At 47.4% G+C, this 27,807-nt stretch overlaps 2 protein-coding genes across 4 annotated transcripts in view; both read right to left on the reverse strand.

Annotated features, from left to right (window-relative positions):
- Positions 1-4,566, reverse strand: part of LOC115070249 (FH1/FH2 domain-containing protein 3-like) — a 55,156-nt gene extending 50,590 nt beyond the window's left edge. The window contains exon 1 of the mRNA XM_029563293.1: positions 4,281-4,566. Within this exon, the coding sequence (XP_029419153.1) occupies positions 4,281-4,445 (165 nt within the window). The 5' untranslated portion in view covers positions 4,446-4,566. The remainder of the gene's footprint in view (positions 1-4,280) is intronic.
- Positions 4,567-10,970: 6,404 nt separating this feature from the next.
- The window catches only part of Mocos (molybdenum cofactor sulfurase), a 50,391-nt gene continuing 33,554 nt past the window's right edge, over positions 10,971-27,807 (reverse strand). Inside the window, exons 12-16 of one of the 3 annotated variants that reach the window (XM_029563294.1) lie at positions 25,300-25,424; positions 23,506-23,611; positions 18,761-18,899; positions 13,759-13,863; positions 10,971-11,445 (exon numbers count right to left, since the gene is read on the reverse strand). In XM_029563294.1, the coding sequence (XP_029419154.1) occupies positions 11,293-11,445; positions 13,759-13,863; positions 18,761-18,899; positions 23,506-23,611; positions 25,300-25,424 (628 nt within the window). In that variant the 3' untranslated portion in view covers positions 10,971-11,292. The other 2 variants (XM_008832513.3, XM_017797995.2) reach the window with 2 other exon arrangements.

The raw sequence follows: 27,807 nt of genomic DNA on the forward strand, positions 1-27,807 counted from the left end.
GCATGATAAGAATAGGAGGTAGGAATTGGCTAGGCAGTTAGGGTGAAAAGACCCCAAGGAAAAGTAGCCAGTTTCTTGGCTAAAAGTCAAGATGTCCTTGGGACTGCTAGCAACATACTCTGTTCCAAGGCCAAAAATGTCAAAAGCATTTGGGAGCTTGTATCTAATCCTTAAAAGATTATAGGGTTACCTCTTCAGAGGGGGGAATGTTAGAGTAGCCAAATGGACTATAAAGAAAGAAAAACAAAAGAAAGAATATATGAAGTTATCAAAAAAAGTGATGGGGAGATATGGGAGGAGTTGGAGGGGAAGAAGTGGGCATGGATTTGATCAAAACACCTTATATGCATTTTTGTAAAATCTTAAAAAAAATAAAGAGGCTGGAAAAAATAAAAATAAATAAAAATCAATCAATCAAGAAAACCTTAATGATGTCCTGATTCAAGGTCTTAGAGGTTGTCCAATTCAAAGGTTCTCAGGACAGGAGAACTTTAAAAATTAGGTAAACTTTAAAAATTAGGACCCTTGGCCGGACATGGTGGCACATGCCTTTAATCCCAGCACTCAGGAGGCAGAGGCAGGCAGAACTCTATGAAATCAAGGCCAGTCTGGTCTACATAGTAAGTTCCAGGCCACCTGGGGTTACAGGGCGTCCCTATCTCAAAAAACAAAAAGGAAAAAACAAATTGAGACTTTCTAAAGGGGCCTTCTTGTAGCTACACAGATGTACTCACCTGTGTTTATGAAATCATCCAGGGGCTAGGGAGATGACTCAGCACAGAAGCCTTGAGTTCAAATCCCTAGCACTCAGTAACAGCAGTCCCAGCACTCAGGATGAGAGGTGGGAACTGAGCAGACATATTCCTGGAGCTCACTGGCCAGTCAGCCTAGCCAATCAGTAAACTCCAGGTTCAGTGACAAACCCTGTCTCAAAAATTAAGGTAACCCAGGTATGGTGGTGTATACCTCTAATTCCAGCATTCAGGAGGCAGAGGCAGGCAGATCTCTGCAAGCTCAAGGCCAGCCTGGACTACACTGAGAGTTCCACAAGTTCCAGGCCAGCTGGGGCTACAGATAGTCCCTGTCTTTTAAAAAGTAATAATAATAAAAAGAAGAGGAGGACGAGGAGGAGGAGGAGGAGGAGGAGGAAGAGGAGGAGGAGAAGGAAAAAGTAGTCATCTAGTAAGGTGCATACAACAGGGAAAGACACCTGAATCAACCTCCGGCCTCCACATGCACACACACACACACACACACACATACATACATGTATCACACACAAAAATAGATTAATTAAAATAACTTTTAAAACTCAACCAGTCACACACTTACATACTATATGCTTTTCTCTACGTGTGATCTGCTTCAATCAAAAGTCACGCCCACAGGGATTTGAACATTTTAGGCACCAGGAGCACCAGTAGTGCGTACATGCCAGACCACCCTCATGCTTCCTCCCTCTGTACTCCCCCGCCCCAGCCGTCTCCCTCTTGCCAAGGGCAATCTCAGAACACTGCCCTGGGAAGTGTCCTGGGAAGGCTTACCCGTGGCAAGGGTATGCCCACTGGTTCAGCTGCTAATTCACAGCAAAGACAGCACCTATAGGTTCCCACCTCTGACTAAGAACTTCACCAGGCCAGGAATTCTGCAAGCTTGAAACATCACCTGCCCCCAGGCCAAAAAGTACCTGGCACACAAAGGTGACTGAGTGAACTGCCAGAGGTGGTTCAGAGCCCAAGAGGTACAACTTCTTTCACCCAGGCAGCAGCCCAGGGAGCAGAATGGTGCTGAGGGCACCAGTCACACTGAACGAGTTAGGCTCCCCGCAGAGAAATCATGTTATTTCATTGCTCTCTGCCTCTGTTATTTCATCTCTAAAATGGGGATAAAAGCCCCATGTCTTGAAGCTGTGATGTTAAATGAGATGATGCACCAAGAGCCCAGTGGAGCACATACTACACGCCAAGTGCTCTAAACTGTCTATCCATAGGTGGATCATCCAACCTTAAATTTATCCGCTGGAGGGGCTGGAGACAGAGCTCAGCTGGTACAGTGTCTGCCTAACTTGCACAAAGCCCTGGGTTCAATCCCCAGCACTAAATAAACCAAGCGTGGCGGTGCACAGCTATAATCCCAGCATTGGGGAGAGAGAGGCAGGAGGATCAAATATTCAGTTACCCTCAGCTACATAGCAAGTTTGAGGCTATCCTGGGGTAAATGAGACCATCTCACAAAACAATTATCTGCTGGAAATTAAGGAGCGTTTTATAAAGACATGCTTGTGCACTTAGGCACACAAATGCCTTGAATTCTTCTTGACATAACTTGGGTTAACAGTATCAGCCAATTGCTCTGTTCTTGACTGCAAACTTTCAATTTATAAAGACAAGTGAATATCCTGCTTTTGGTCTTTGGGCAAAAGATTCTGAGACTGAGGCTGGATGGTTATAGTTTCTCTGGAACCTCTGGAAGTCAGTGAACTGCTGTATTACGGCTGCTGGTGGGGGCCAGGCAGGAGGAAGCTGGGAGCACCAGGATCAACTCCTGCTCTACCAAGAGCACTGCATCAAGACACGGACTCTTCCATGGAAACACAAAAACATGTTTAAGCTTCCAGCTTGAAAGGTCAACCCATGTAGATAGGGGTTTAGATCCAAGGAAACCACTTCAAGGCCACAAGGCCACAGTTATGAGTCTTCTGTGGTTTCAACAGAACATCACTGTAATCAGAGACCATAATGAATAGGGAAACCATCATGTGGAAGAAGCTCTGAAAACTTACAACTGAATGTACTGAAGAGGCAAGAATTTACTAAAGTGGTTCTGAGAAGCAGAATCTTTGGTGCTCTGTCTCCCAAATTCCAGAACGATTTCCATGGACAGTGCACAATCAGAGGGACCTGCCACTTCTCATTCCTAAAAATGGGTTACTAGATAGGTGGGGGGGCACTGGTCAGCTAAAAGGAGGGAGTCATCACTGCCAAAGCCCTCCGGTGTCCACACTGCCTCCTCCTTCACTTCCAAAGCCCTCCGGTGTCCACACTGCCTCCTCCTTCACTGCCAAAGCCCTCCGGTGTCCACACTGCCTCCTCCTTCACTGCCAAAGCCCTCCGGTGTCCACACTGCCTCCTCCTTCACTTCCAAAGCCCTCCGGTGTCCACACTGCCTCCTCCTTCACTGCCAAAGCCCTCCGGTGTCCACACCGCCTCGTCCTTCACTTCCAAAGCAGGTGGACATCTAACACAAATCTGAGGAATTTTTCGAAATCAATTTATAAAGTTCTTGGAATCAAGAGTTATCTCTTCCAAGTATTTGCCCACACTGACCCTCGTGAAATGAATCATCTCTAAGCTTTGCTATGGACTCTAAGCAGAAAATAGACCAAGAAGGGAACCCTTCAAGGTGCAGTTCATCTGTGTACGTGGGAGGAAGGGTTTTCCTGGGGAACTGAATAATTAGCCTTCAATGCCCGGCTCTTCACAATCACTTTGCAAGACGCCTGGCCTCCTTTGCAGGGTTAAAAAAGAAAGAAAAGAAATGAAAAGAAAACTCCAACGAGTGGACTGAGACACCATTCTTCAGGGGACATTCATTTGGGGCTCCCGGCCTGAGGCTTTGTGCGCCCCCCGCCTGCGCCCCGGCCTTTCCTCCCACGGGGGCTGCTCAGCCAAGGTCCTCGAGGCCACCTGCTCCTCGGAAGAAAAGGGGGGAGTGTGCACACTACCGCGGTGCGCGCTCCGCGTCCTCCCGGTGCCCCTCGCGGAGGGCGGAGGGGGAGGTGTCCCGGGAAGCGCGCTTTGTCGCCAGGGTCGCCAGGCCGCCCGCAGTGCCCCAGAGGCCGGAGAGTGGTTTTGTCCCCGGCGTCGCTCAAGGGCTCTCCTCGAGGAAACCGAGTCCCGCGGCGCCCGGGATTCCTTCCACCGCTCCAGCCGGGGTACCCCGCAGATCACCCGCGTCCGAGATGCACCCCGCCCACCCGGCCGAGCTAACGGCGCGGCCACAGCGATCCCCTGCATCCTGCCTGCGGCCGGCACGGCACCTGCTTGGCCGCGCTCGCCCGGAGATCTGGGCCGCGCGGTGGAGCTGCCCTTCCCGCCAGCCCCGAAAGGTCCCGCGTCTGCTGCCCCGGACCCCTCTGCTATCCCCGAGGCGGATCTGCCCTTGGGCGCGTGTCCCCGGGGGGCCTCGGGCAGCCCAGCCCGCCTGCGGCGCCCCCACCCCGGCACGCACCGCTGCAGGGGCTCCGTCCGCGGCTCCCCGCGCGCCCCGCGGGGTCCTACCTTGTGCGGTGCCCGCAGCAGCCGATGGACCCCGGCCAGCTGGGTGCCCAGAGCGAGGTCCTCGCGGAACGTGAACAGCGGCGGCCGGCTGGGCTCCGGGAAGTTGGTGCTGTTGAAAGGATCCGTGTCGTCCAAGAACTGCACCCGACAGGCCAGCGTGGCCATGATGCATCCCTGCCCGGGGGGGGGCGCGGGCCCCGGGGTCTGTGTGCCCCACCGGCCGGGACGCCGGGTCGCTGCGCGCAGGGGAGGCCGCGGCCGCTTGCTGGCTCCCGGGCTCGCAGGCTCCGGCGCGCGCGCCGGCTCCTCCCCTGCTCGGTTTCCCGGGCACCCGGCCGGGCTTCCCCGACCTACAGGACCGCGCGGGGAAGGGGAATGCGCAGAGCTGAGCCAAGCTGGGGATGAGCGACCGGGAGCGCCCGCCGCAAACCCGGCTGCACGTGCGCCCGCAGCCCGGGTCCCTGATGCGCGCCTTGGAGCCCCGGGCTGTGGACTGGGGAGGGGATGTGGAGACCCGGTGGTCCTCCGGCTCCGTCACCCAGGGGGCGAGCTCGGGCGTTTCCAGATGAAGGCCACAGGGACTCAGCTCCCTGCTGGGCACCCAGGGACGAGGGAGCCCGCTCCCCGCAGCAGAATGATTGGGTGACAGAGACTGGGAGCTCGGGCGAGGGCTCCGGGGAGGTTGGCCAGGAGAGAAAGGAGGAGCCTGGGAATCCAGCAGCTCTTCTGGAGCCGAGGGGCGCCCTGGAGCGAGGACTGCCGAACCTCCCAGGCCCTAGACTCCAAGCCAGACCCCGGGTATACCCGGTGGATGCTGGTTGAACCTCTCCACCGTACCCTCCCCTATCCCCAGTTAGGTCTCCCGACGCCCTAACTGGACCTTCTGCGGCCCAGAGAGAGGGGTGCCTCGGGCCAGGTCTCGGAATTTGAAGATGCGGAGGAGAAATAGGGTCCCCGCGCTACCCCAGGACTTGGAACGGAGCTTGACAGCCGGTTTTCTCTGGGCTGGAGCCGCCAGACTCCGCGCTGTGATCTCGGTCCTCCTCGCTGCTCACCGGCGACCCCCTTCGCTGCCAAGGAGAATTCCTGCCTGATTCCTAGTCCCTCTATGGGTCACCCTGATAATATCCAATCGTCCTTTTCATGACGGCTTATCATGTCTTCCTTTTCTCTGGTTTCAAGAGAAAAGAAACCCATAGTCGATACTCTGCAGCAGCGCTCGCACCTTTCACGGTGCCTTTTCCCTGGACTCTTCCCAACAGAAGAGCATGCATCCACCTTTCCAATGTGGAGCAGCCCATCCTGGCGATACTTAGCTTCTCTCTTGTAGGGAAGCCCCTGGTCCCTTCATCGCCTGTCGTAGTCTGCTGTTTGGAGGAGGGGGCTGTTTTTGGTTTAGTTTTTGAGACAGGATCATGAGCCTCCTGAAAAGAGGTCCAGCCTAGGGAAAGTGGTAAGAAAATGGTTTGGGAAATGGTTGTTATGGTATGAGGCAATCGGCAAGACAATTGAATCGGCAGTGATTCAGGAGGCACAAAGTAATCGAATGAACCTGACGAGTTAGCTGAGAAGTCCAAAAAGCGTTCAAGGCATCAAATGCGTCTATCTGCGCATTATAATTAACTCAATTTTAAGAAGAATTTAAAGGAAATATGGAGATTTGGACTGTGAAATAAAGCCATTTCTTGTCCCCAGTCCTTCCAGACAGCAAAAGAGTCTTAAAGGAAGACCTTGGTAAAAATCAATTATAAAATGTGATTGCTAGACCATTAAGATCTCTGTGAGCCTGGAGGCATCAACCATGGGCATTCTCATTTATACAGAGGCTTCTGAGAAAGCTAAGGGTCAGCAGCCTGAAGGACTAAACTGAGAGTTGTGGACACCATGTGTGGCATGTGAAACAAATCTTCATAGGACTCATTAGACAGTCCATAGAGATTTTAAGACAGTTGCATTGACAGAGGCCCTGTTAGCGTGGACTAAAAGGGACAGAGATTGTTCCAAATGAGAAGACCTCTGGGATCCAGCTTGAATGGGGTAGAACAGGCTATGGAGCTAAGCTCTCCAGTCCCAAGAAAATGGTATTTTAATATTCAAGAATTAGTGTCCAAATCTATGAAGCCCAAAAACGACCTACAGAGCAACATTTGATGACAAATTTCCTCACTATGAAATGGCTAAAGTAAAATAAGGAGACATCCGTGTTCTTTCATTAAGAACTATATTTTTGAGGGTTATTTTTGTTGTTGATGTTGTTCTAGTTATTTTTTGACTCATTTTTCATTGACTTTTTGCAAATTACATACAATATATTTTGATCATATTTAGATCCTCTCCCCTATCTGCACCCCCTTACTACCCCCATCCCCAATTTCTAAATGCCTATAGAGTCAAATTTGTGTCCCCCAATGCCCTTCAGTGTGGGTTTATCCACGGGAGCCTGGTTAACATACCAAGAGTCTCACCCTTAAACCGGCTCTCCCTTCCAGCAGTCATCACTTGCTAGTACTTCCTCAGGTAGAGCTAGGGTTTCTTACCCACTTCCACACTCTGTGCTGGATTTCGTCTGTCTTGTGGGCTCAAAACTTATGTTGCAGCAGTCTGCAAGATGGCTCAGCAGGTAAAGGCCCTTGCTGCCAAGCGTGATGACCTGAGTTTGATCCTCAGGACCCACATGGTGGAAAAAGAGACTAACTCCCACAAGTTGTCCTCTGACTTCCACTCACTTGCTCACACATATACACATACGTGCAAAATAAATAAATGTAATAGTAAAAGAAAAATGTATGCAGAGTGTATTTGACAACTTTTGGAGGGATGGACACCAAGTCAAGACCATGCCTGATTCAGGAAGTAGGAACTAGATTCTGCTCCCCACAAAAAAGAAAAGCCATGATGTAGCAAAGAGGCCCGAGGACCAGATGTCCAGCAACCATGATTTTGACAATCTAATACCCACAATAGTAACTCTATATGCACACACCTCCATATATATGCATGTGTGTGCAGTCATACCTATACATAGAAAGGGAAGAGGTTGAGAGACACAGACATACAGACTGGACAAAACAGCCAATTAATGCAAAGCTGCATCCTTGGGGGGGAAAAAAAAAAAAAGAATCCTAAGAAAAACAAACCCCAAAAGAAAAGTCAGTCAAGTAGATTGAAAAGTAATCCGCTGGAAAATAGTTCAAGAAGTAACCTCTAAAGGATTCCACCAGCTAATGTGATTGAACTCAGAGAGCTGGAAGCGACTCCCTTGAACTAGTTTTCTGCTTTCTGAAGAAACAAAACTCACTCCTCACTCTGTGCTTACCTAATGCCGCCACCGCCACCGGGTGGTAGACGTGGCTTATTCCCGCAGAATAACATTTAAGACACTCTCTGGTTTTGCTTACTTTTCAGATGAGATTTAGAGATGTCCAGCAACTTGCTCACAAGAGGGATTGTTCACTGCAATTTTAATTTGGTTGTTGCAAGGTGAAATATGTAGAAGTTAATTCTGTTAGCACAAAAGAGAGGATTAGCAAAAAAGCCACAAGAGGCTGCTGGGTGGAGCCTAGCTTCCCTTCCGTTTCCAAGGGCTCCCTGAAGAGCCCAGGTCTTTCTCAGAGATCTGGAGTACTTGAGAAACACTGCTCATGAAGGTTTTGGTGGCTGCCAGTATCCCTGGCAGAACCGCTGGTTCAGGAGCCTCAAGTCCCAGCCAGTGTTCAGTGCCAGCAGTCAGTTCCTGGGTCCTGTGGATCCCCGAAGCCTGTGCTTTCTTTGCCTTGGAGATTTATCAGCACTTAGTGACTTCTCTTACTGCTGAAACAAAATAGCTGACAAAAGCAACTTTGGAGGGAGGGAGGGAGGGAGGGAGGGAGGGAGGCTCGCCCTACTTGGGTTTACAGTTCTTGGGGATAACAGCCCATTAAGGCAGGGAAGGCATGGTGCAGGAGGGTGAGGCAGCTGGTCACACTGCGTCCACAGTCAGGAAGGAAGCAGAGAGACGAATGCTGGTGCTCACTTGTTTTTTTCCTTCTATTCAGTCCAGAACTCCAGCCTGTGGATGGTGCTGCCCACATTTAGGACAGATCTTCCCACCTCCATTAACTTAATCTAGAATCCCTCACAGAGGTTTGTCTCCAGAGCAAGCCTAGGTACTGTCAAGTTGACAATTTAAACCATCATTACGCCCTCCCTAAGGATAAAGGAAAGATAGGAAAGATAGTGCACAATTGACCCTGATGATTTCATCTGATCAAGGTAGAGGCACTCTAAATAGCAAATGCAACTTTGGGGCTGAAGGCCCTAGAGACCAGAGACAGTCGTGGGTAGAAGACAGGGACACTGAAGGTTGGACAGGTGATAGCACTGCCCTGCTCATCTTTGTGTGTATTACTTTTCTGTGGCTGTGATAAAGCAGTATGACCAAGGCAATTTATGGAAAGAAAATTTAATCTGGGCTTAGTATTCCAGACAGACAGTCCATAATGGTGGTGAGGCAAGGCAGGAGGCAGAAGGAAGAGAAAGCTGAGCGAGAGCTCACATCTTCAAGTATGTGCAGAAACCAGAGGGCGAACCAGAAGCGGGACCAGGCTGTGAACTCTCAAAGCCCACCCCCAGTAACATACTTCCTCCAACAAGGCGACACCTCCTAAAGATTCCATGACCTCCTACCCCCAAATAGCACCACTAGCTAGTGACCAAGTGTCCAAATACTTGAGCCTTTGGGGGAGATTCTCACTAAACCTACTACTCTGAGGGACTTTCCTTTTCTTCCCCCAGGCTGATGTCCTCTCCTAGATGAACCCTTGCCTCTGGACCTCCATCAACACATTGTGTTGCGTGATTGGCTGACGTGAACTGCTGAGCTCCGTGAGCACACTGGCTGATCCTTTTCTCACCTATAGCCATCAGTGCAATGGAGGTGTGCAGCTCATGAGCAAACCACTGACCAGTGCTTCTTGTTACAATGCTTCACCTGCATCAAAAGCAAAGCAATTTGCTCATTAAGCAACAGTGGCTTTCCTTGAGTGAGGTGGCCAGAATGCACTCTCCAGATCTCTACTTATCTGCCTGTGAACGTGCATCACCCGACTAACCCTCTCTGGGCCTCGAATTTCTCATCTCTGAACAGAGAGGACAGTAGTAGATTCCTCAGAATCTTGTTAAAGGATCTCGGCATTTAATCCACCGGAAATGCTTAGACCAGCACCCACAGTGACCTGGCACACTCCACAACTATGAAGGCGACCTGGACTCTCATCTGATCTCTGCTAGGTGCTTCTTCTCTGACCTTCAGTGGGTCAGCTCTCTGAGCGTGTTTCCCTACTTAGAATGGACAGGGTGGATGGGAGAATGAAAGTTGGCCATGTTAGGCCCATAGCAGAGTGCCTGGCTCATGATATTCACTCACAGATATTAATAAGCATCAACCAGCATCGTGAAGAAAATAATGTATTTGTGAAGTACAAAAAGTAGACATTTCAATCAGACATGGCTCTTTTAACTCAGTTAATGTTTTAAAATTAATAAAACAGCATTGTGCACTTGAAATAAATCTAACATACCCATGATATATAATCTTTTTAGATATTGCTGGACTATGCTACTTCTTAAAGAATTTCAGAATTTATGTTCATTCTTGAGAGGGGGCTCATAATTCTCAGTTATATCAACATTACATATTAGACTTCCGAGGAAAAAGTACTAGTGACAAAAAGGTTATATATCAACAAAAGAACCTGTTATCAAAAAGACACAGAAATCTGAAGTGTGAGCCTGTTACCATGTAGCAGTTGTGATGGGGTTCATTTTCTCCATCAAGTAAAGAATTAAGACAGTAAGACTCTCACACACAACAGGCAACAAACTTTATTAAAAGTAAACACACTCACATACATGCCCAGCTCACACAGAGGAAAAACTCTACAAGTGGAGAGGGGATTTGGAAACCAAAAAATCCAAAGTCTGTAGGGGAGGCCTGTGTCTTTTAAGCATTTTTGGTGGATAGGGCAGGTCACCCTCCCCTAATTTTAGGTTGGCCAACCTAAACAAAGAAGTGAGGGCTAATAGACCACAGCTCCAAGCTGAGATATGTCCAGGACCGACTTAAACTGGTCTGGACCTGTCAGCCAGAAGGGCTCTGCCAGCAGGAGAAAGGTCTTTGTCTCAGGGGAAAAAGCAGAAGGAAGCTGGCCATCTTTGTAACTTATCAGTGACCCTGCCTATCAGAATATATATATATCATATATCAGAATATATAAATCAAACCGCGCATGGTAACACATTCTAGTACTTGGGAGGTGGAGGCAGGAGGATCCAGCCGGCCTGAGCTACATGAGACCCTGTCTCGACACCCCCCCACCACCAAAAATATATAAATTGAAAATTGGGCAGGCAGTGTACTGTAGTTGCTGCCAACACACTGCCCTCTTGTGTTGTGCTCGATAAACTTTTAATTTGAAACAAAACAAAACTGGACCAGTGGGATGGCTCAGTTGGGTAAAGGCACTTGAAGTTGAACCCAGGATTCACATGGTTGAAGGAGAGAACCAGCTCCTGAAAGTTGTGCACTGACCTCTACACACACTCCTTAGCAGGTGTGCACATGGACACTCCTGCACATACACACACACACAAATAATAAATAAATAAATAAATAAATAAATAAATAAATAAATAAATAAATAAATAAATAAATAAATGAAAGTTAAATTTTTTAATCCCTTGAGTGTCATTAAAATTTTCATCTAACTACAATTAATCATGCTCAGGTACATGTGGGAGCCGTGTTGGGTGTGGGCACAGATTCAGTCCCTAGGCCTTGAAACCACTCTCCAGAGTGGGACAGTGCAGAGAGCCCAGAAAAATCAGAGGATGAAGGGAAGTCGTGCTTCCCCTCCAAAGGGAAGAACTGTGCTCATTCAAAACCCAAGTTCTACTGAATCAAGTTGTGGCTCTCAGTAACGGTAGACAGGATTGTTAAAGAGAAAGTTTAATGCTCTCTGGGGAAAAAAAAAGGTTAGGCCAGAGCACCCTGATGTCTCTGGAAAGAAAGGGATTCAGGGCATTGTGTGTTCTCTTTCAACACAGGGAGCACCTTAGATCCCACCGAGAGGAAAGAGGGTGAAGATGAATCCAAGGATGCATGCAGCAGGTACACGCCAAAGTTCACCTGTGAACAAGACAGCAGTTAAAGTCATTTGTAAACAGTGCTTAACTTGGACGGGCAAGATAGCTCAGTGGGTAAAGGAGCTTGCCTTCAAGCTTGTTGTCCTGAGTTTGATTCCTGGAACTCAGAGTAGAAGGGGAGAACTGACCCTCACAAGCTGCCATCTGCTCTGCACACATGTGCTGTGGCACACACAGAAATTAATTAATTAAATTACATAAATAATGTTTTAAGAGAATGCAAGCTTTCAAAAATAGTAATAGCGCTTAAAACAAAGTCAAGTCATTAAAAACGTGCTGATTGGCAATGCCTGGGTGAAGCACACCGAAGGGCACCTCTGTGCAGTAGAATGCAGGGGACGTAGGAGTCCTAGCTTGAGACCCAGCAGTTACCCCACACCTCTTCTTTGCTGGACTTCTAACTCCTCTCACAGGGCCCATGCCTCCTGCAGGAGGACCTTCTTCCTGTTCTCAGTCTCTGCCCACCGCTCAGTTCTCTGGCAGAAAAACCATTTGGGGAAATAATGGCAAAATTCTGCACTTTCCTTAAATGTTGTACGTTAAAATTCTCCCAAGCCTTCAAAATAAGGATGGAAGATGGGAGTGAAGAATCTTCTAGGTCTGCGCAAGGTCTGCCACTGAGACCAATGAGCCGTTAAGGAGCTGGGGCACATGAGGCGCTCCTGGATCTGTGCATTCTCCTGATGGCATCTGGGCCCTTGTGTTTCAGAACAGGTCAGGGGGTAGGAGCCAAGTTAAGCCCTGGAGCTCTGTGTGCGTGCTGATGGAGAGGGTGCAGGATGGTGCTCTCTCGGCAAGTTTTCCATCTAAAATAATTCTAACATTTTAAAATCGTGACATGGGAATCGCCTCGATGCTGAGGAATAGTGCTTCCATGCATCACAGTTCTTGTGCCTACACATCCTCCAGGCAGCCACGTGGGGGCCGTTCCAGGCAGCCACACCAGCGCCTCTGCAGACTATAGCTATCTCGTATTCGCAAAGAAACTGGGACACTTGAATAAATCAAATAATCAAATGCTGGGAAACAAAACCTTATTTTTCTCTTGTCTTTTGTAGAGCAGCTTGAGATTGAGTCCAGGCCTCACGCATACCAGGCAAGTACCCTATGATGGCATTTCATCTATAAGCCCCAAACATCCTTTTGACAAAACAGGAAACACTGATATTTTCCCATAAGTTAACCTGCCAGTTTATATTGGCAATAGGTTATACATTTGGAGTATGTCTGTTAATTTTCAAGAATTGTCAATGTATGTGGGTGTGCATGCCCACGTGCACAGGCACATGTGTGTGCACATGGAGGTCAGAGACAGCCTCAGCTGCTAGTCCTCAGAAGCCATTTACCTAGTTTTGAGACAGGCCCTCTCATCGGCCTGTTGCTCACCTAGGAGGCTAGGCTGGCTGGCCAGTGAGCCCCAGGAGTCTCCTGTCTGCCTCCCCAGTGCTGCACCACAACATCCCGCTCTTTTTATGTGGGTTCTGAGGATCCAACTCAGGCCCTCAAGCTTGCAAGGCAGGCACCTGGATGACTGAGCCACCTCCCAGTCCATTCACTTAAGTGTGTTTGTTTATTCATTTATTGTTTGTTTGTTTGTTTGTTTGTTTGGACAGGGTGAGCTTGGGCTCTCTCTGGGATACCAGGTGTTGCCACTTCGCCCCTGAGTCTAGAATATTGTTGTGCAGCCTTGACTGGAATTCTTCACAAATACAAAGAAACAGAAAATACAGAGCTAAACATCTGTGCTTAAACAAATCAACATGTTAGAAGCTCAGCTTTTACGTCAGAAGCTAAAACAGCACCATCGAATCACTGCAAGCCTTCAGGAGGTAAACTGGTAAGCTATGGCATCACGGAACTCACTGAGCCCTCTCCACAGATCTTATATCTATACTGAGTCATCTTGCTCTTAATGAGATCTCAGTGGTGAAGAAAACAGTAACTAAGACAAGAGAATTACTTTTTTTTCTTGAGGTAGTTGGGATGAAATCCAGGCCCGATGCACGCTGGGCAAATGCTCTACCACTGAGCTACATCCCAGCCCTGAGCTATTTTTATATTCCTTATATCTTCAACAAGATCTGAGAGTAAAAAATATATGTGATTTTAAAAAAAGTAGAGGTATTGGATGGAAAGGAAAATACAATGGCACCATGGACAAGGTCAAGAATTTAATGGCTCCTGGGCTCTGGAAACGAAGCCCTCACTGTGGAAAATCAGCCCTTATCAATATAGTGCTGGTGCCAATCATGCGCCCAGACCTTAAAACAGAGTCACATTTTACAGCCATGCTTACCTTTCTCTTGCGACTTTCAGAAAGCTTTTGGAAAACATCCTGATTCCGTTGCCCAGTTTGCTGATTGATACAAATCATCTGGCACCTGTGACAGGGCCCCAGAACCTGTCAGAGGAGAAGAGACACGTGATGAGGCCCTCACACTCTGCATGGAGGAATCATACAACTATGGCCAATTTGTAAGTGGTCCCTCGGAGCCTGCTTGGAATCACCCATGTGAGGCTGTCAGCTGAAAGGTTACTGCTTAAGGGCTGTGGGAAGAAGGGAGAGAAACAATCTTGACAATTCTGGGGTGGGGTGGGGGTGGGAATCTGAGTGAAGAAAAGTACTCAGAAACTTCAAGGATAAAGAGATGGAACAGAAACCACCCAGCCAGGCCTGGGCCACCAATCAAGGCATCAGAAAGAATCCTCAGGTGTCTGTGTTCTTTCAGCAGTTATTACAAGAGTAGGCGTTTAACCTGAAAAGGAACCAGAAGTACAAACACAGAGTCACATGTAAGGATGTATCCTCCATTACTGATAGCAGGGAACACATCACACGGTAGCAAAGATGCCATGCCTACATGATGCTTAACACAAGTATCAGAACCAATCTAGGTGGGGCTGAGGATGTAGCTGGCAGTGTTTGCCTAGCTTGCACAAAGCCCTGGCTTCCATCCCCAGCTCTGCGTAAACCAAGTGTGGTGGCACACTCCTGTAATCCTAGCACTCAGAAGGCAGAGGCAGGAGGGACAGAAAGTCAAAGTCGGCTATAGAACAAATCTAAGGCTAGCCTGAGCTACACTGTCTCAAAAAAATCACAAAGGCCTTTAAATAAAATGTGCGAAATAATTATTTTCATAACTGAAGCAAATTATATGTGTATTTTATGTGGGTATATAGACATAGCTACCTGTGTATCTCACTCATACAGTGCATAAAACAGAATGTTATACATATTCAGAGTTCGAGGCCAGCCTGGTCTGCATGGGGAGTTTCAGATCAGCTAGGGCTGCATAGTGAGTCTCTGTCTCAATAAATAAATAAGTAAATAAATAAATAAATACAATGTTCTGCTCTTGGCAGAGGCCTTACTGAATGGTAAAGCCTCAGTAGTCAGATAACTATTAACAAAAAGTTATAGCTCAGCAGTAATGAGATTACTCTTTTATTACACACATAAAAGATGCAAAAATACTTTTTTTTTTCTTTTCAGACAGAGCCTTGATATATATTACCAGGCTGGCTTTGAACTCTCACACTCACGATCCTCCTGCTTTGGCCTCCTGAGCAACTGTGAGTCCCAGGCCAGCAATTCCATTTCCTCGTGGCCATTTTCACCTCTGCTCATCGTGAATGTGTATAAACTGTACGCTGAAATTAGGAGCACTGACATAATCTAGCTGAACCTCAGCTTGCTTCTCCAGAGTGCACTCTAGCTGGTAGGCACTCACCCCGTGGAAACAGAACCTCTGTGTGTTGCTGAGGTCCAGATTCCCAGGCCCTGCGAGTGCGGAAGTATGCTACGGAGCTCAGCCAGGTGCTCACTGTGACACTCAGCCAGTGACCGCTCTAAGACTCATTTCCTCATCCAACAGCTTAGCTGGATTTGACAAGGATTCCAGATACTATTTCAGGGATGCCAAGCTCAGGCCTGGCACTCCACTGCACTCAAGTGGAGACTCTGGCTCTGTAGCTGGGGATCCCAATGGATCAGGAGCCAGCTCAGTGCAGAACCCTCTTAGCTTCTCCTCCAGAGAAACTGTAACTCTCAGGGCACCTGCTGGAGGGATGCTGGGATCCACAGTAGACACCAGACCCAGATGCAGGCCAGGTGCCACCCACAGAAAACTCTTCAGATCAAAATCTTGTCAGTTTGTTGAAAAGATCTTCAGAAAATAGTTTCTCAGACTGGCAGGAAGGACATTTTCCAGATAATTCTCTTTGAACATTAACACAAAGGAAAGTGTTTCCGTAAAGCCCTGCCCTTTTTTCTTAGTGTTTTCAATTGGCATCTTAAACATCCACTTACTAGCCCATATGCTTACTTAAAAATAAGTCAAATATAGAAATATGGAGAATTAAAAGAGAAAGCCCAGCAGCAGCCTTCCCTCCCGTGATGCTTATTGACTGTCCAGCTAACAGGGGTAGAACCACCTATAATGCACTCCTCTGACCATGTCTGTGAGAGAGTATCTAGACTGGAGTAATTAGGGTGAGAAGATCCACCTGAATGTGAGTGGCACCATCCCAGGGGCTGGGATCACAGACTAAGAAGGAGGGAGAGAGTGGAGCTCAGCGTTCCTCGGTCTCCGCTTTCTGACTGTGGCTGGAATGTGGCCAGCGGCCTCAGGCCCCCACTGCCACGACTTCTCCAGCTGTAAACTGAGATGAACACATCTTTACAATGCTTTTCCCAGGTGTTTGCCACAGCAATGAGAAAAGCAGCTGCGGCCTCCTCATCCTCAGAGACCGCTGCTGCTAAGGGCCTGCGGGGCATCCCTGAGGCCCAGTGCTACTCCCAGACACACATCCACACCTTCGTGGACACACACTGATGTCTGGGAGGGCACCAGGGTTCCCTTTCATCACTCATGCACGTAGTGGGTAGCCTTCCGTGTCAGTGCATGGAGAGCAACCTCATTCTCACATTTTGGAATTTTCAGGATGGAAGCTTGTGTCTGTGAGTTGCTGTTCATAGCTCTTCTCTGTTAAGCCATGAACTAGTTCCCAATGCTTTGCTCCTGTTTGGGTTTGCCCAGGACTACACTGCAGCTGTAGCTTAATGTATTTTTTTAAGATTTTTTTTTAAAGATTTATTTATTTTTGTTTTACATGTATAAGCATTTTGCCTGCATGCCTGTATGTTAACCTTGTGCATGCAGTACCCACAGAGACCAGAAGAGGGTGTCAGATACCCTGGAACTGGAGTTACAGATGGCTCTTAGCCACCATGTGGGTTCTGGGAACTTGGTCCTCTGCAAAAACAACAAGTGCTGTTAACCACTGCGACACCTCTCCAACCCCCTAGCATAACTTATTTAACTAGCCTCCTTATATATATTTAGGATTTTCCTTAATTTTTCACAATATAATAATACTTCAATGAGCAATGTGGCAATATCTTTGCATCCTTGCCTTGGCTTGTTGGTGGTCACGGTAGTAGTTTCGCTATACTGGGGATTGAACCTGGGGCTCTGTTCATGCCAGGCAAGTGGTCTGCCACTGAACTCCATCCCCAGTCCCGACATGAGTATTTTTATGCAATAGTTTTCTACAAAATGAAGTTACTGGACCTAAGAGCATGTGTAGCTTAACTTTAATCAGTTGCTGTACATGAGGAATGTTAACATTAAAAGAGCAAGTGAGGCTGAGATGTCATTCAGAAAGGCTCTGTGTGCTTTCCGGGGGAGTGGGGGTGGGGTGGGCACAGGCAGTGCTATTTCTAGGTAAGCTCTGATAGGGACCAGCTTGGCTTCCTTTCCCTCTTCTCTCCTTCCTTCCTTTGGTCCTCCCTCCCTCCCTCTCTCCACATATCTCACAAGGTATATTTAGTGCAGGTGTTTCTAAAACGGCAGAGATGCAATGATGGAGAATGAGGAAAAGGCGGGAAATCAGGATGCAGGGACATGCAAGCTGCCAGAAGGAGGCTTCTGGGAGAGAACCCAGGAGAAATAAGAGGCTGGCTTTCAAGACGGAGCAGCTGCCTAGACAAGAGGAGCTCTGGGAGGTTAAAGGTAAGAAAGATCACTGGGACCTTGTGTTACACCACACAATTTGTCATTTATCTCCCAGCCCAGATTGGACATCCTTTGATAGCAATTTAGATTATTGATACTGTTTTTCCAGATGTTAGACTGGTCTTCTATCTGAGTGCAGATCCTGGACACAAGGTAGTCACATGACAGCCAGCTTCCACCCCTGCTATGATGTCAGTGATTTCCTTCCCACTCAAGACCTGAGCACATTCTCCAGGGCTGAACCCTTCTCTGCCCCAACTATTCCTGATCTTTCCTGTCTGCCTGCTCCCTCAGCAATTACTTATGGGGCACTGACTCAGCCAGACTGTAGGCCCTAGAGGCACAGATGGGAAAAACAGACTTGGACCTTTGTGTGCTCTGAGGGAATGCAGCAGACCTCATGCAAAGTGGGATCATGTAATCTGATGAGGTGGTCTCTGAGCCCAGGTCCAGAGCAACATGACAAGGAGAAGGGACAGCCAGGGCAAAGGCTGAGGAAGGAAGGTTGTCTAGTCCAGGGCACGGAGAGGTCAAGGTTAGAGGTAGACAGCTGAGGGGGAAGGAGCTCAGAGAGATGGCAGGGGCAGAGCCCATGGAGTTCTGCTAGTCAGGTGAGGAACAGCAGTTTTAGCCTGGGGCGTCCCTTCCGTTTCTCACGGCTTTGAAGCCCACAGTGAAGGCTTAGGGAGCCCAAAGACTGGGAAGAGACTTAGCCAGTGACTAGTATCTTCTCCCCAACTGCCATGGAGGGCAGAAACCAGAGAGTGAGGAAGGAGGGGGAGAGGAGAGGAAGAAGTGAAGGAGGAGGGAGGGGAAGGGAAAGAGAGACAGAAAAAAGGCAGAGGAAGAGAAAGAGGAGTGTTTATCATGACAGCAGCAGTCGTGGGCACCGAGGAGTCACAGGCTCTGGTCTCTCACAAGCTCCACAGTGCCAGAAAGCCCCGAAACATTTAGGAGGATGAGTTCTCATGGACACAAGCATTCCAAGAAGACTTAGCCTAACCATGATGCAAAGAGGTGCCGCCCAGCCTCTGACGATCTGTGCAGGCACTCTCCTTCCTTATGGGAAACTCACCACTGCCACCCTCATGGGAAGGACAGAATGGATCAGTCAAGACACACCCCAGAATTCTGGGGTCGCATGCCCTACTAATGAGGTTTTGTGGGTAACGGACAAAGATGGCAGGGGAGGGGGAGGCACCTGCCACTGTCCAGGTCTAGTTGAGAACAACTGTCATTCACAACCTTCGAAGAAAGGTAACAGACCAGCCTGCAACATACCTGGAAATGCAAGGAGCCGATTGAAATCTCGTCCCACGTCTCTTCTTCAAAAGCCCTTGTTCCATTGGTAATTATATTGGCACGGAAACGGGAGACAAGATCCTTCATCGGGAATGATTCCTCCTGTCCAGGGCCATCACTGTTTAGAAAGACCAAGAAAGAAGTGTAGGGAATGGCAGAAGGCTGTGCTGTGGTAGTGATTCCACACACCCACCACTCAATGCCTGCCTTTATCAGCCCTACTCTGGCCTAAGGCCTGAGTGGCCAGAGCAAACTTCTCCCATGAGACACCCATCTGTTAGAGACATGGCCATAGCCTCTCCCTGTATGTGGGCTCCTCCAGGGAGAAGCCCACAGGAGACAGACAAAGGGTGGATAGGTCTTAGCCAAAGAGATGAAGTGCTTTGGAAACCAGATGAACAGGGTCAGGTGAACGAGGCTTGAGAAAACACCAGTTCAGAACATGGGAGCATCATCTAAGAGCTATCAGCAGGCCAAACTACCATGAACCTGCCAAGTATGGTGACCACACTCCATTGTGCAAGTCAGAACATCATAAGAAACATGGAAGAGGGGCTGGAGAGATGGCTCAGCAGTTAAGAGCACTGACTGCTTCTATAGACGACCTGGGTTCAATTCCCAGCACCCACATGGCAGCTAACAACTGTCCATAACTCCAGTTCCAGGGAATCCAATGCCCTCTTCTGACCTCCTCAGGCATTGCACAGCACAGGTACACTTACATACACACAGGCAATACACTCATACACATAAAATAAAAATAAATAAAATATTAATATTTAATAAAAAGAATCATAGAAGAGTCTTTGTTTATTGAGTCAAGGTCTCGCTATGGTGGCCAGGAGGGCCCTCAAGTTTGCAATTCCCCTGCCTTAGCATCCCAAGCGCTGAAATTATAGGTATGCATCATCGATACCCAACTGAAGGATAATATTTTATTATGTTTTATTTATTTATTCATTGGTGGGGGAGGCATGCACATGGTACACATGTGGAGGTCAGGGGACAACTTGTGAGAGTTGATTTCTACTATCATGTGCAACCCAGGGTAGAACTCAGGTTGCCAGGTTTGACAGCATGTGCCTTACCTGCCATGGCACCAGCCCACATTTGCAAAGAATAATATTCTTAACTTCTATTTACAGTTTTAACAAGCATTTGAATTTTTGTTGATTTTTTTTTCCTGAAACAGGGTCTCATGTAGTCCAGGCTGGCCTCAAACTCACTGTGTAGCCAAGGATGGCCACAAACTCCTGATTCTCCTGCTTCTGACTCCCAAATACTGAGATTACGTGTATGCACCACCATGCCCAACTTATATATTCTTGTTTAATTTTTTTTTTACTGCTACAAGCTTCCACAAAATTACTTTCTGCACCTCCATACACACTCCAATCCCACATAGAGGAATACACTGAAAATAGTTCCAACTGTCCCCCTGCCAACACCATAGCTCACTCTATACATTAAGCCCAAGAACAGGTGAAGCTAGCCACCAGAGAAGAAGCCAGAATAAGGGTGGGGTTGACTCGAAGTCAGTGGGGTCGACTCCGATGGTCTACAAGAGAAGTTTCTGGGGACGATCCCCACTTGAGCTGGGTCACTAGGGTGCACACAACTGTAAAATTTCACTGAGCTGTGTTCTTAGGATTTTTTTACACTTCGTGTACTTCAATGAGTTTCTAGAATTTCTAAGTTGGTATGTGCTGGGAGGTGGTAGCCGGTGTTCACTCAGCATGGTAGACAGAACTGAAAGGCTTGTCGAGATCATCACAAAGCCCTTCTGAATAGCAGAGCCTCTGTGTAAACCAGAGGCCAGGAGACCAATAGCTTCACCATGAGCTATGTGCATCTCCCACGGCCTAAAAGGACTGCGGCTTCCATCTCCAAAATGAGGATAGCACTGTCAGTCCTTTGAGTAGGGATTTACTTTTCTGGGTTGACACACACACGCGCGCACACACACACACACACACATCCTTTGGGTTCGGTGAAATGTCTGAAAGCATTTGTGGTTACGATTCAAATAAAGGAATTCATCAAATGTGCAAACAGATCACCAGGAAACACCAAGCCCCGCTCTAAACCAGCTAGTGGGAGATACTGACCCCTGCTGGTAGGGTCCAGGGTTGCAGCAAGTCTGTCCTCACCTGTAACTTCTATCAAAGACCCCAGAAAATTGTACACCTAATGGCTCCTACTCTGGGTGCCTGAGGAGGAGGGTCCCTGAGTGCTGAGAAAACTCAGTGAACTCTGGAGACTGTAGCTATGCCGCAATTCTGCACCCGAGAAGGACAAAGCAGCCCATAGCTAGGGAACGCCACTGTGGGTTCTCACCAAAGACCAGAAACCAGAATCACTCCACTCCCAGCAGCCCACCGCTTGCAAGATTAAAAGCTTCTCAGCCCCTTCAAAGCATAAAATTTTTCTCCTTAATAATTAGTAGAGGTGAAAACATTACCATTGAAATCTACCTGACGACTTTATATCCATGTTCAGATGTCAAGGAGCTCAGAAAGTAACCGACTGTGACTAGTAATAATCAGATATACAGAGATTAGAAATGCACGTGGAAACATCTTAATGTCAATTGCATTAAAATGAATTTTTCTGTATGAAACTGTGTATTTTAATAATCAAAAGGAGATCTTTTTTAAAGGTTAAAACCTCATTTAATGTTATGTCTTATAGGGTTTATACTGAGTACAATATTGTATAACTGTAATAATTTAACTGTAAACCTAATAATTTACAGCCAATTTTGAAAGTGATGCATCTTAGCTCTGGAAATCGTTAGTGAATATGTCAATGTTGTTGTAATGAAATGTTTCTTCTAAGTATGTGGTTATTAAGTAAATAATTTTTTAAAAAAAGCTTCTCCACCCCTTCTCACCTGTATCTGCAGGTGTTTTAAAATGTGTCATCCATGCACAAGGCCACGTGGCACATGAGAACGACAGCACCCTAGGAGTGTGCGCCCACCTCCCTGGCCTGAGGAATGAGAAGCCAGTGTCCACCATGCTCTGGCCTCACAGCTGGGTGATTTCCCTAACTGCCTGCTACCTTGGGACTTGAATTTCCTCTCAAAAACAATGAGGTCAATGTGATCAGACCCTTTCTAGAGTTGAGATGGCATCCTAACAGCAGTCCCCCCACACACACCCCCAGGAAAGGAGTGAGGAGCAGTGAGCAGGGCCACAAGCAGTGTCCAAGGGTGTATCTTGCAAACAAAGCCTGCCTGGGGGCTGGAGAGATGGCTCAGGGGTTACATGCACTGGCTGCTTTTGCAGAGGACCCTGGTTTGGTTCCAACACTCACATGGCGGCTAAAGGCCATCCTAACTCCAATTCTAGGAGATCCGATGCCCTCTGCTGACCTCCACGGGCATTGCATGACATGACTGCACTTACACACATTCAGGTAACACTTATACACATAAATAAAAATAGTGAATAAACTATGTTTAAGCCTGCCTGGAATTACACTCAAAGTGCTTCCACAACCACTCCTCTTCAGCCCTCCGACGGCTGTGTGAAGCAGGGCAGGGGTCCTAAGAGTCAGGGGACAGTGGAGGGTGGGCAATGAGATTGGGTCAAGCCGGTAACAATTCAATTAAAACAAGGTGAAGAAAGAGAATGACTAAAAGTGACAGCTAGAGGAATCGCCACTCTTTACCTCCAGGGTGTCCAGAAGGACAGTGGAAGCTTCTATAGACTGAACTTTAAATATCCTTAAAGGTCCTTCCTTATGGTTGAAGGCTTGGTCCCCAGAACGGTGCTACTGGGGGTCCCAACACAGCTCTTTTTCGTTCCTCTATCATGAGGAGAGTGACACTCCTGCTGCAGTAGATGGGCCACAAGGACTCAAAGCAATGAGGCCACCAAGCATGGCTGACCCCTGAGTCGGAGCACACCTGTCCCCTCCATACACTAGCTGCCCCAGGCAGTGCACAAGAGTGCTCAGAGACTCACAGAGACTGGGACTGAGGAAATGACTCAGTTGATAAAGTGCTCGGTATAAAAAGATGAGAACCTGACTTCAATCCCCAGCACCTGTGTAAGAAGCCTGGTGTGGTGGCATGCACTTGTAAACCCAGTGCTGGAGTGATGAGACAGAAGGCTCCCTGGGGCTCACGAGCCAGTCAGCCTCGCCTATCAGTGAGCTCTAGGTTCAGTGAGAGATCCTGTCTGAAAAAAAATAAGGTGGATGCAGCTGGAGAGACATCTCAGCAGTTAAGAGCACTGGCTGCTCTTGCAGAGGACCCAGGTTTGAATCCCAGCACCCACACGGCAGCTAACAACCATCACTAACCCCAGTTCCAGGGGATCCTATACCCTCTTCTGACCTCTGTGGGCATTTCATGACACAGGTGTACTTACATATATGCAGACAATACACTCATACACATAAAATAATAAGAAATAAAATATTTAAAAGACAAGTTGGAGAGCAATTGAGGAAGAAAGTGTCCAAGGTTGACCTCTGGCCTCTACACTGATTTGCACATGTGAATATACACAAGAACACTTGCACACACATTCACACATATACACACAAATTTTTTTTTAAAGAAAAATGAACAGGAAGTGAGCAAAGGGCTCACTGACTTCACCTGTAACAAGGGTCTGGAGTCACTGACTCCTGGGTCTTTCCTTCCCATGAGATGCCAGGCCCTGCAAGAGCAAATAGCTCCACTTGTCTGCAGCTCCAGGGAAAGCTCTTACCTGGCATTCAGCTGGTGCTGAAGATCCAGAATGCTTGATGTGTTTACTAGCAGATACTGTGCCTCGTTCACAAGGGAAAGGGTGGCTGTGGTGCCCGGAGGAGGATCTGAAAACAGAGCATTGAAAGGAGGGTCGCTCTCTGGGAAACACTGAGGAATATCGTTTCCAAGACTTGCGGTTTCTAAAGGCAGATGCTGTCTTCAAGGGGAAGAAAGGACACTCCAGCAAAAGAAAGCATGTTCCGAGCATGGCTCAGGCCTCTGCAAACAGAAAAACCAGGCTTCTAGCAAATTCTGCTTCAACTATCCAGAGATGAGGACAGCAAACAAGGCTAAGGTGAGATTATTCTGAAAAAGAGTTTTGGATTTGGACCAGGGTCTTCCTACACAGCCCAGGCTCGAAGAGCCAGTGAGGGGCTAGAGCACAGTGGAGGGCCTCGTGATCAACACAGGCCTGTAAAGAGCCTCTACACCTCCCCAGAGAAAAGACGCCGATTCTAGAAATAAACAGATGATTCAGAGCTATTGAAAAGGAAAAAACTATTGAAAGAAAGTGTGAACTATTTTTATCTAAGCTGTTCATAAAGAGGGCTGGCTGGGTCAGCCTATGGAGCCTCCTCAAACCAGGACTGTGGTCCCCAGAGTACATAAGAATGTCCAGGCTCTCCACGCCTGTCCTCTTTGGTCTTCCTGAGAAGGGAGGTGCCATCCCAGCCCCTCTACAAAAGGCCTGCTCCCCTATCACAGAGGAAAAGCCACAGGTCTCCTAAGGCCTGCTGCCCCCCCAGGGGGCTGACAACCTCTGGGATAGCAAACAAAAGCCCCATTCAAATCCTGGAGCCAGAGCTAGGGAAATAAAAGTCTCCGCAGCCTGGGCAAATGATCCTCCCGAAAGTCAGATGGAGTCCAGTCCTTCACTGGCCGTGAACTGTGGGACCTAATTAAGCTGTCTAGTGACAGACATGAAAGGGATTTCATGTTAGAGCTCTGTGTTTCAGTCACGGATCTCAGAAGAAAGGCTTGCATGTCAGGATGCTAGCCAAGCTCCCCTGTTCCCAAGCGCTTTATGATGCACAAGATTCTCAGAAGGCAGTGATGCTGAGCACCACAGGATCTGTCCTCAAATGACAGCCACTCTCCAGTGTGGGCACCAATAGCAGGAGCCCAGTTAGCACAGAAAGAGATTTCCAAGATTTGCTCTTTAAGCTCAATAATCATTTTTCAAAATATACAATAGATTTATGTTGCTTTGATTGACTAAGTGTTGTTAAAAATATAAAGACTCAATCCAGAAGAAATCTCCTCACCTTTAGTCCTTTTTGGTCTAAGCAAATTTCAAAACTTTCTTATATGTTTCAACTTATAGTTTAGTTTTATAGAAGTTTGGGTGAGTGACCAAGGCAAGATTCTCTGCATAAAATATATGACTCCAAGACAAAATAAGCAGAATGGAAAAGCAAATAAATAAGGAAAGAAATAAAACCCCTTACATAAATGCTTGCTCGGCACTCATGAGAGCCAGTTAGGAACCCACGTAATGCTGGATGCAGTGGTGCACATCTGTAATCCCAACTCCTGGGCCTCTTTGCTACTGCGTCTCCCACTCAGATGCAGCCGTTACTCTAAGCACAAGAGGTATCATGAAACCCCCAGATGAGAATCCTGCGATGTGTTTCTGTGGCCACAAGATGAAGTCAGGAGCCAGTTGCCCTGTGAATCCACTTCCTTGCCTGGATTTGACATGTGCAGAATTACCAGGGCTCTGGTCCTCTAACAACCCACCCAAACATAATACCTTTTCCAGATGTTTTCCTTGCATTCCTCCGGAAGTTTGAACTTTGCTTGATTAAATGGCATGGGCGGCCAATGAACTTTGACAACCAGTTTGAAATTTTTTCTCCACAATCGTAAGTATTTACCCTGGTCAGAAAAGAAAAGTGAACTTTTAGATAGTAATTCTTTAAATAATTATTCAAATTGCACATAGTCAGATTAAAATAAGATAACATAAAACAAAACAAAACATTACAAGCCTCCATTAGAAGCCACCTGAAGCAGCTGGCTGAGCAAGACCTGGGATGTGGGGCCTGTTGGGAGGCTTTCAGACCACATCAAAAACTTGACAAAATCATCCTGAAAGACCTTCTTTGTTTTAATTATTGACATTGAGACTCCCAAAGTGTAGAATTTGAGATCTTTCAGGCTGATATTTTGCTTTAATAAGGCCTTAAATCGAGAATCGTGTCCTGGGTTTCACAATGGGCCTGACTGAAGAGTCTTTCCTCACGGTCAGATCACATGACCTGATCTGTTTGGATTACCACATGAATGCTGGCTGTGCTATAAGGTACAGTTATATTATATAAGTACATCTACTGATCTGATGTTTTAAAACTTTAGACCCTCTAGAATCTTTTATCATATATATCACAAAGATTCATGCCAGATCTTATCTTGGAATTATAGTATTTAATATCTTAGAATTACACAATAGACACTGCTGAAAATTTAATTTTTTACTGGGGAAGGACAGCAGGCCTTTTCTGGGAGGAGAAAGAACTAAGATACTCAGCTCTTTGTAGCACTCCTGCCTGTGCCTTCTGAGCCCGTACCCATGATTACGTCTGTCATGGTGAGTATACATGGTTCCCAGCAGAAATGCCTCTGACCTCCAAATATCTGAAAAGCTTTATAAACAGGGACGCTGCACTCCTCTCAGTGCAGCCAAGCGAAATGTGTGGCTCAATAAATAACTGCGCACATTCCTGGCCAGCGAGACAGCTCAACAGGTAAAGGCACTGATTATCACCAAGCCGGATGACCTGAGCTCGATCCCTGGGACCCACACGATAGAGAAAACCAGCTCCTGAAAGTTGTCCTCTGACCCCCACACACATGCATGTGGCACACACACAAATAAATAAATATGATAAAAATAATTGCATGTGTCCCTAGGTGGCTACATTTCTTTCCAATAAAAATTTTGCTTATGGTAATGTGGAAAAATGTTTGCCCATTGTCCCAACTGACAATGTGATAGAATGAATATTTAGGTTGTCAGAAACAGGTAAATTGGTACAAGTACCGGCAAGAAGAGTGTGCTCAACTCTCCAGCCTCCAAGACAGAGGCCACAGGGCTCAGCTGTGCTGAGCATCACCATCCCATCACCCACTTCAAAGTCCCAGAGGGAGCCTTGCCTGTCAGCTGGGGCAGTGTCATGGCTAATTCTGACTGACATATTGATTGAATTTAAAGTACCTAGACATGGGGTTAGAGAGATGTCGTAGCGGTTAACCGAGCCTGCTATTCTTTCTGAGAACTAAGTTTAGTTCCCAGCACCCATATGGCAGATCACAACCATCTGTAACATCAGCTCCAGGGGATCCAGCATCTTCTTCTGGCCTCCTCAGGCACCTACATGCATGTGGCATACACTCTCACAGGCACACATACACACATAAATTAAAAAACAAATATTAAAGAAATATATCTAGAAAAAAAAGAAATATACACTATACCTAGGAGATTAGTGAGGCACCCCTTTGGGTGTATCTGGGAGGGTGTTTACAGAGAGGATCCGCTGAAGGAAGGAGACCCACCCATAGCTGGTGTCGCAGACTGAGTCAAAGGAAAACGGGAAAATTCGCCAAACAGCTGCATTCCCTTTCTCTGACCCCTGGCCTGTCAAGATGTGAGCCAACAGCCTCGAGCTCTGGCTGCCACTGCCAGCAGCCATTCCTGACAGCTTCCTTCCCTGCCAGGATGGACTGAACCCTCAAATCATGAATCAAAATGTAAACCCTTCTCTAAGTAGCTCTTCTCAAGTTTTGGTCACAGCAATGAGAAAGGAACACAGCACCTGGACCCAATTTGAATATAAGTTAGTAGTTAACATGTTGTGTCATGACTTGCCCTGTGGTACTCTCAGCAATGCAAAGGAGACATAAGGCATTTCATATTTATGCAGTGCCACCTTCACTGAACATGTACCTATCCACTGTGGAGGTCACTGCATTAAGTAATGGACTGTTCATAGTCTGGAAGCTTGTGTATATGGGTGGAGCTGTAGGTGCATATGCACATACTGGATAGCTTCAATTGTCAGTTTGACACACCTGGGAAAGGAAACCTCAGCTGGGGAACTTTCTCTAACAGACTGGCCTGTGGGCACATCTGTGAGGCATTTTCTTGGTTGTTGAATGATGTAAAAGAACCCAATCCACTGGGGGTGCCACCCCTGGGCAGGTGGTCCTGGGTTGTATAAGAAAGCAGACTGAGCACAGGCCAGAGGGAGCAAGCCAA

This window comes from Nannospalax galili, unplaced genomic scaffold (assembly GCF_000622305.1).
Source record: "Nannospalax galili isolate Female #2095 unplaced genomic scaffold, S.galili_v1.0 scaffold15, whole genome shotgun sequence".
NCBI classification, from domain to species: Eukaryota; Metazoa; Chordata; class Mammalia; order Rodentia; family Spalacidae; genus Nannospalax; species Nannospalax galili.